General features: G+C 35.2%; 1 protein-coding gene and 1 long non-coding RNA gene across 2 annotated transcripts; one reads left to right on the top strand and one right to left on the bottom strand.

Annotated features, from left to right (window-relative positions):
* The first annotated feature begins 1706 nt into the window (after window positions 1-1706).
* On the top strand, window positions 1707-4870 carry LOC148926565 (uncharacterized). The gene is made up of 2 exons (XR_016130451.1): window positions 1707-3672; window positions 3745-4870. It is a non-coding gene; the product is annotated as an uncharacterized LOC148926565 (long non-coding RNA).
* A 348-nt stretch (window positions 4871-5218) lies between these two features.
* LOC125187247 (F-box protein At2g32560-like) lies at window positions 5219-7867 on the bottom strand. The gene is made up of 5 exons (XM_048083802.2): window positions 6921-7867; window positions 6763-6842; window positions 6509-6681; window positions 6244-6318; window positions 5219-5542 (listed from the first exon to the last, which is right to left on the bottom strand). Exons 1-5 carry the CDS (start codon window positions 7536-7538, stop codon window positions 5355-5357), a joined length of 1134 nt encoding a protein of 377 aa, XP_047939759.1. The 5' UTR covers window positions 7539-7867; the 3' UTR covers window positions 5219-5354.
* Between the last annotated feature and the right edge of the window lie 1411 nt (window positions 7868-9278).

Here is a 9278-nt window from a genome sequence, read left to right as displayed (position 1 = left end):
GGTATTGGGACAACCAATTTAGCTAAAATCGGGTACGGGTACCCGACTTGTCGGGTGCGGGTACCCGCGGGTAACCCGTTTCGCCACCTCTAATGCAGAGTGTCTATCTTTGTTTTACTGTATGAACTCCGTCCTCATTTTGTAAAGACTAAAGTTTAATTTTGGTCCTACATTTGTTCTAAAATTCTATTTAGTCTCATATATTAAGTTTGTGACCTTTTGGTCCCTAACATATTATTTTTGTACTTTTTGATCCCAAACAAGGTCACAAACTTATTGTGTGGGGCCTGAAAAGAATTTTATGAAAAATGTAGGGAACCAAAATTGAACTTTAGTCTTGGATTATAATCAAGTTATTAAATTGATCAAACATTTTGACTGTTAATTTTAACAGAAAATTGTTATTTTGGACCAAAACAGTATGTTTGGGAACAAAAATACCAAAATAATATGTTAATTGTTAGGGACCAAAAGGTTACAAACTTAATGTATGAGACCAAAAATAATTTTAGGACGAATGCAATGGACCAAAATTGAACTTTATACTTTCATAAATATTCGTTAAAAATGGAAGATCAAATCTATTGAATTAATGTGGTGTTGTCATACCACAGTTGTGGAAGTGGAAATCCGTTGAATATAATGTTTAATGAAATGTTATAGCCTTGGGATTATGTGGCATGATATATACTCTCTCTCTCCATGATTAAAAGTCTCATATCTGGTCGGCATAAATTTTAAGAAGTTGTTTAACTTTATAAAAATAAATGGGTAAAAGTCAGTGGAATGTGGGGTCTACTTTTATAGGATCACGTTAAAATGCATATAGTATCCAATCCACAACTAAAACTAATTATACACCATTAGATCTTAAAATTAGTGGATGAGATTAAAGTTCGTGTATTTCAATAAATAGTAGATAAAATATCAATAAAAGGGTAAAATAGTCAATATGTTATAACATAATAATTTTCATGGTTTTTTTATATCTAACATGGTGTATTACGAATATCAACACAAGTACAAGAAAAAATATCAACACAGTTTTATTGATATTATACATGCATTATATTGAGACTGTTTGATTCATTTATTGATATAAAATATGCTTATCAACATATACGAAAATTAAAATAAAAATTCTAAAATTTCATCATCCGATCATTATCGGAACATATGCAATTGAGATCTCGTTAGAATCCTTATGAAATTACCTTTAATTTGATATTTTTTTACGAAAAATAATTTAAATCGAGAGAGTTACGTAAATTTAAAATTTTAAGATGATTTTGAGGAGAAAAATAGTGGTTAATTTTAAATATCATATATTATTATTGACATTAATACCCTTTAAGTTTATTTAATAATTCTATGTGACAATATTTTAACCACTAGATCTGCTAATCTAATGACTAAGATTTAGTCTTAATTTGTGATTGTTAATAATTTCGCAATTGATCATAACCCTACTTTTATATATTCATTATATAATAAAATGAGAGTGAAATGTAGGGTCCAATTACCAAATATGGTAAAAGTGAAATGACATTCATTGAAGGATGGACGAAAAAGAAAATAATGAGATATTTAACGGCGGATGGAGGGAGCAGATAGTATGGTATAATAAATATTCAAGATGCCAAGCTTATCCCATGGAATACTTAGCCTCCATTCTTTGATATTCTATTGATGGCTTAGATTTCATTTTGAATTTATCTCAATGGTTCAAATAGCCTCCATCATGTACCCTTGATGGATGACTGAGTTCCTAATATGAAGCTTCTGTTACAAAACATGACATATTTGAGAGCCCTGGTTCAAGGCCTATGTATTAAAGCTTTAATATTGCTGCAAATTGAACATTTGGTTGAACTAATGGAGTATCTCCGAATTAATTGTGCTCTATTATTTATCAGTTGCAAAATGTCACTAACCAAGCAAATAACTTACTTTGCTATTACTTTCTTTCTTGTAGACTCAACAAGATAAAGTAGATCGAGGGATCTTAGCACCATAGCACATCTGCCTCCGATTATTCTGTGCTACTTACATTTGGTGTATAAATATTTTGTTTTCCTTTTAACCCTAAGATTTGGCTGCTGAAGTTGTCCTTGTTCAGTTTTTCAATGCTGAACGAAGCTAGATGAAATTGAGTAAAGCTGGAATTAGATCATATGATCGCACGATCATTCAGGAGCCGTTGGATGAAGAATGACTTAGGCTCTTTATTTTCAGTCATTGATCCAACTTATCGTTGGAAGAGTTTAGGGATTTAAATACTTCTTTGTTGTTGTTTTTTTGGCCAAGTATTCAGCTGTAAAATCCCCAATTTCTCAATTCTCTGATTCAATAAGATTTCTACTTCCGTTCACATCCATTCCGATTGTCAACAAGTGGCGCGGATCTATGGGAACTTCATCTTTGTGTTGTTGAATCAGGGAATCAAACTCTAGGAAATCAATGGCACCAAGGTTTGAGGCAGAGAAATTTACAAGAAAAAATGATTTTGGACTATGACGAGTCAAGATGCTAGCGATGCTCATCCAGCAAGGGCTGGCGGCGGTGTTGTCGACCGGGAAGACGGATGAGGTGCTCAACTAAAAGGCAACCGCAAAGAAAGAGGAATTGCTGGCCAAGGCACATAGCACGGTGGTGTTGTGTCTTGAAGATAAAGTGCTCCGTGAGGTGGCAAAGGAGACTACTGCGGTCGGGATTCTAACGAAATTGGAAGACCTGTATTCTACGAAATCGCTCGTGAATAGGCTATTCATGAAGCAGTGTTTGTATTCGTACAAATTCCAAGAGGAGAATGTCATTCTTGAGCAGCTAGAATATTTCAATAAAGCGAAAGATGATATCGAGAATATTGATGTCACCATAGAAAATGAGGATAAGGAGATTCTTCTCCTTAATGCACTACCGAAGTCGCATGAGCAATTGCAAGATGCTATAATGTATGGTAGGGAAGGTACCATCACCTTTTTTGAAGTCCAGTCGGCGCTGAGGGCAAGGAGCTTCAAAAAAGTGGAAGTCAGGTGCAAGATCAGGCTGCCGAAAGCCTAAACATTAAGGGCTTGTTTGATAAGTGATGTGGGATATGCCTAGGTTAGTTAGTGATCAAGATTTAGAACCAAGTTAGGGAAAGATATGATTTTAATATCTCGTGTTTGATACCCTAGTTAATATTATTTCTAATTAGCCCACTTTGTTTAGTAGGGAAGTTATGAAATCATAAATAAATGTGCAATGACAAATTTGACCTAATTAAATTGATTTAATTCCTTAATTGCCCTTGTATATGACCTAATCAAATATTTTTGTTTCCCATATCCTCTCTCGTGGGAAAAATGCAATCACTTTGGCTCTTTTTTTTTCCTCCTTATTTCTCAGGACTACTCACCTAACTCTAAATTACTATCAAATAATTTTCCCTCTGTATTTCTTCTCTGTATATGTTTTGTGATCATTTTTGGTATTTCTTTGATGGCTGCGAAAAGTTGTAGTTATTGCCATAGAGCTCGTGGTGGATATCGTGATAGGCAGAGTTGTTTCTAAAGAGAAGGTGGAAGAGATTGCCCGGTAGCAATAGCCCACAGTGATCATCGACTGCTTTGAGTGTAGCAAACAAAAAAAGAAGATGGAAGCTCGAGGAGACATGCCTAATACAATGAAGTGAGTAGAGCTGGAATTAGATTTTCAGCTGTTTAGGGATTTAAATACTTCTTTGTTTTTTTTTTTTTCAAGTGGGATACCATCTACACCAACGCCCAGAAGATGCGGCCGAGCGGGCACAACTTGGCCGACATTGCTAGGAAGGCGAATGAAGTCTTCTTCAGTGATGAGAGAAGCCCTTCAAGTTCTTCGATGTCTGACAACTTCTCCAGAGGAGCCCCACATTCAGCGGTGGAGCCGAAGGCTGGAAGTGGTGCACCAAATAGAAAAAAAACTTCAGCCATGACCCCGGATCAGCTCCGACTGCACAACCTCATATTTCACATGCTCACTGAGAAGATTGAACAACATGATTCGTAAGTATTTCAATTCTACAACTAAAACAATGACTAATGCAAGTTAATGGGAGAGACATGAGGAAAGGGCGTCCATGTGGAAGTTGTTGCCTAATGCAGGATAAAGAGATAAACGATAATGTGATGGCGTGTTGTGGCATGGAGGGAGTCCTCCCATTGTGGATACTCTATATAGCTATGATGATATAATATGATCATGGAAGCCGTGCATCAAAGTTTGCAACTGCAGCTGGATTCAATCAGTATTTTGCCTATCAAGATGATGTACAAATGCTCTAAAAATGCCACCAATGTATTCATCTTCAAAAAAGCTTCGCGTGAGTATCTTACATGCCTCAATCGGAGTCCAGTTCCCACCCGGACGAGTGACTTTTAGTCACCAAATTCCACCCGGACAGGTGGCTACCCGAAGGCACAGCTAAGACAACAAATCCCACCCTGACGAGTGACTTTCGGTTACAAAAATCCACCCGGATGTGTGGCCACCCGAAGGCACAGCTGAGATAGCAGATCCCTCTCGGACGGGTGACTCTTGGGCGGCCAGGCCACCCGACCAGTTGTCTCACGCAGAGGCTATATTTTGTGGGCCTTTTCTTGGAATTTGGCCTAACCTATAAATAGCATATTTTCTCATTTTTATGCTTGGTTGAATATTGAATTTGTAGCTTGTGAGCTTTGTTCTCTCATTGGTGAGAGTTTTTATCAAATTCCTAGTTTCTATTTTGCTTGATCATCAATTGATTCAATCAAGTATGATCAAGTATAGGTATGCATCAATGGGCTTGTGAATTCCTTTGAGTAGTTGAGTCATTAGTTGAATCTGTTGAAGATTGCTTAGAGTATTTTCTCCATCAATAGATGTAGCTAATATCAAATTCACACTTTTTCATTCCTTGTCTTCCATCAAATCATTTTGGATCTAATTTTTGAAGGCTAGGCACACCCTATCCTTTTGTTGTTTTTGTGTGTTTGTGTTCATTTGCAAGATAAATCACCTTTATATTACCATCAAAGGGTATACATCTTGGGTTAATAGATCTCAATGAATCCATATCATGATAGCCAATCTGGAATAAGAAATTGATGTTGATTGGGCCTATCCTTCTATTTTCTTGTTTATCCATCCTCTTTCACTTCCATCCTTTTGTGTTAAGCATGGTCAAATTTATAAAAACAACCAATCTTTCAAATAATAAAAAGCGGAAATTAAATATAAATATTGGAACTACCATAGGCTTCTGCATCAAGATGCACAAAAAAAAAAGCAAAGCCCTAATATGATGAGGCTATCTACAAATTTGAGAAAGGGATCTAAAAGAAAATGAGCTATTCCAAGGTACAGTTTGGCCATAGCTGCTTCCATTTTTCAATTTCTTGCTTGTTGCTAAGTTTTCTAATCCCACCATAAAATCCATCCACCTCATTACCAATCTCTCTGTGGCCCTTCCTCTTCATCTCCACCTTCCGCCACCGCGACTCTCCACTGTATTGCTTGAACTCCAACACTATCGTATCTACACAAACAAACACACATTTTAGCCATTTTTATCCATTTTGTAGGAAACAAACCTTAAAGTAGGTAGTTAAAACATGTTAATTAGCCCATTATAAATGCATGAATTATGGGTTTAACAAACTTCAAACTCAAATTTTAAGATTCTATAAAAAATTAGAAGTAAAGTGGAGCACCCTCCTTTTGTTAAGCAAATATAGGTACTCCCTCCGTCCAATGAGGCATATTCCTTTTTGGACCGTCCCACTATAAGTGAGATATTTTCTTTTATGGGAAAAAGGTACTCCCCCTGTTAACGATTAAGTATCTCAAGTTAACTTCTTCGTCCGTCCACAATTAAGTGTCTCATTTATCTTTTACTATTTTGATAATGTACTACACATTCTATTAACTACTCAAACTCACATTTTATTTTAAAATTAATATATAAAAATAGGACTTACTCTACTCTATTTTTGTCTATCAATTTTTCATTACATTTCTTAAAATCAATGTCAAGTCAGTTAGGACACTTAATCGTGGATGAAAGGAGTAACATTCTCTCTCTTACTTTATCTTTTCCCCTACTTTTACTCTTTACTTTTTTCCCACTCATATAATTCTCTCGTTATTTAACCACTAACTAAAACTTGTGCTCAAAAGAAATGTGTCACGTGCAATGGGAAGGAACGAGACTAGAGAGTATGAAATTAATGTGCTCACCGCTTATGTGACACTGACAAGTTAATTCATTGCCACTGCAGGAATCCAGATGTGCAACCACTCCATACCACCAACCTGTGGTGTTGGGAGAAGAAAACATTAAAAATGTTCATTAATGAATACAGTTGGACAGATCCAACTATTCAAATTTCAAACCCACCCCACCCCCTTCAATGCAAAATCTTTTTCTTCACTCTTGGCTGGTCATGAGGCAACTCTCTCTCACACCCACAAATACACACACAAAAAGTGAGGAATCACACACCATATGGAAAGTCTTTGTTTTTCCTCCACTGTATCTCAATGTGATCATTAGGTTTGAGATCATTTAAGCAAGTCGAAATGTGAAGAACATTTGCAGGAGTTTTCACAGTTGGTGCTCTAATTCTTTTCCAATCAATACCTTCCTCAATCATAGACCGCCCTTGGGCCTTATACCTGCAAAAAGATCAAATCTTGATACTCAAAACCAAATCTTGATACTCAAATAAAATAAACAAGAATGAATGTTGATCCTACCTAGCAACAAAATTGTCTGTGGCCGAATCATAGCTTAACTGTGCATCATAACATGAAAGCATAAATCCCACATGCCCATTCTGCACATCACAAAACTTAAATCACTAAACTTGTTTAATTACATCAAGAAATTAAATCCCTTGAAAAATGAAATTTACCTCTCTGTTAAAAACCTGAGCTGGAAACCAGAATTTTCCAGTTTCAAGAGCAAGATAGCATGACATGACAGAGTTTGGTGTTACTCTTTTCTCCCTAGTCTCTGATTTGAACCTGAAAAGGTTGGAGAAGAGCCATGATTTGCTTCTTCTTTTTTCAGTGAAAAGCAAGAATCTTTTTGCAGGAATCTGAGATTGCCATTGTGTGTAAGCAGCAGCACCAATGGATTCACCCCATTTTTGTTTCAAGAGCTTCTGCCATAGATGCTCACTTGTGCACTTCTCTCTCAAAGCGATGCAAACTCCAGCCATGCTGCAGAGCTCAGCAGCTGAGAGTTTCTCAAGAATGCAGTCTAGAACCAAATCAGGGAGATCAACTAGAGACATACTACAAATTTCTTGTTTTCTCTCAAATTTTGTGCTCACAATTTTCTTGGATGATGGAGTTTGAAAAACTTTCCTTAGATCCTTTCTTTTCTTGGCCAATAGAAAGAGAATTTCCCTAAAAAACAAGGGGAATCTCCACACTCTTGATCCCATTTTGGGAGTTGGTTTTGGCTTCAGAAATGACTGAGAAAAAAGCAGTAGGAAAGATAGACAAGAAACCAGGAAAAGCAACATTGTCAAACAAGAGATTTTTTAGAAGAAAGGTTTGGAGATCTAATCTAATCTAAAAGGAAGTTTTTTGCATGAAGATAAGTAACTTGTAATTTGAACAAAGATGTTCTAATCAGCTGAAAGTTAAGTTTGTTAATTTATAGTAATGCTTGAAAGAAAATGGCGGAGTAGGCAAGATTAATCAAATCGATTTAATGGTTAAGAAAAAGGTGCTCTGTCTATAGACAACACAACCGACAATTTTGATTGTTGGGAGTTACAACTCCAAAATCGATGAACCATGAAAGTATGAAACACCTCCCACCCAATTTATGTGGCTTTCATCTACATGCATTGAATTCTCTCTTCTCTAAGCCTTTTTCTCACTTTATTAATACTCCATCCATTAGAAATAGGAGTTTTATTTATTTTCGGCACAGGATTTTAATAAATATTATCTATGTCCCATTAAATATGAAATGTTTTTCTTTTTTAGTTGTCTATTTAAAAATGAAACATTGCCTAAAATAAAAATAACATTATTTCTACTTTTTTCTTATCTCTTACTTTATTCTATCTTCATTGACTTACAAGATAAAACTGCATAAAATCTATTGCCGAAAAGCAAACGTTTCATATTTAATGAAGACAGATGGAGTATTAAGAAAAGTGGATGAAATAAAGTTAGTATAATATGAGTCTTACTTATATATATTAGTTTTAAATGATATATGAGAGGAATGAGTTAGTGGGATGTGAGACCTCTTTACCATTTATGGTAATTATGACTTAGGACTCCTATTAGCGGATGGATCAAAATGAAAAAATGGCTCCTATTCGCGGACGGAGAAAGTAACATGCAGGTGGGCTGCAATAAATACTTGTATTAATTTAAATATTTATTTAAACCGAGGAATAAAATCTAGAGGAATTGAGCCGTTTACTTTGCTAAGATTTCTATTGCTAAAAGCCTAAACCCTTTGGTGAAAACAATGCCTTTGTTTACATCAAAAGACAATCTAGGAACACAAACAATGCATCCACATCTTCCTTTGCTTTAATCTAGATTGTCAAGACTTTCACTTTCATTAAAACTTAAGTTTTCTTTTTAAATAAGGGCGTGGTGAAAAAGGTTTCTCCTTATTTTATAAAGAAAACTGTCAAGATCGAATTTTTTTGATAAAATTGATATGGCTTCTTGCTGAAAAGTAAAAGATGTATCACAAATTGGTGGGTGCACAGGTAACCTATTTATGGACACGTGGCAGTAAAATACTGAATTTTCATATCTAAAAGAGCAGCTATTTATTTCTAAAATACAGTAGTAATAAATTAATTGCAAATGGTTAGAATTTATCTACTCATTAGAGATGTAGGCCAACTTTACTCTACCTAATTTCCTGCAGTTATTTTCATACCAAAAGAGATTACATTAAATAATTAGTCTTCCTAAAAAGACTATTCGATATTTTTTAAGATGAATTAAATAGGGATATGAAGTTGAAGATGAAGTTGGTTCATCAGTAAATTAACTGAAATAACTTGTTACCTAAATAAATCTACTTAGGTAATCAAACCATACATATGAGTATGATATACTACTAATTGTTTGGATCAATCTACTAATCACTAACTAAATGATGCCTATCTAACCAGCATATACAGTCCCCATCCATACCAAGAAATTAGGCATCCCATCATATTTTTTATGTTTTTCTTTTCTTCTTGGGTGGAGAGACTTCATCATGTATTTTGTTACTGAGC

This window comes from Salvia hispanica, chromosome 5 (genome assembly GCF_029641045.1).
Source record: "Salvia hispanica isolate PSC_SH4W2 chromosome 5, Shi_PSC_v1, whole genome shotgun sequence".
Taxonomy (NCBI): Eukaryota; Viridiplantae; Streptophyta; class Magnoliopsida; order Lamiales; family Lamiaceae; genus Salvia; species Salvia hispanica.
The sequence above is the reverse complement of the archived record's forward strand: the minus strand, read 5'-3'. Positions and strand labels throughout refer to the sequence as shown.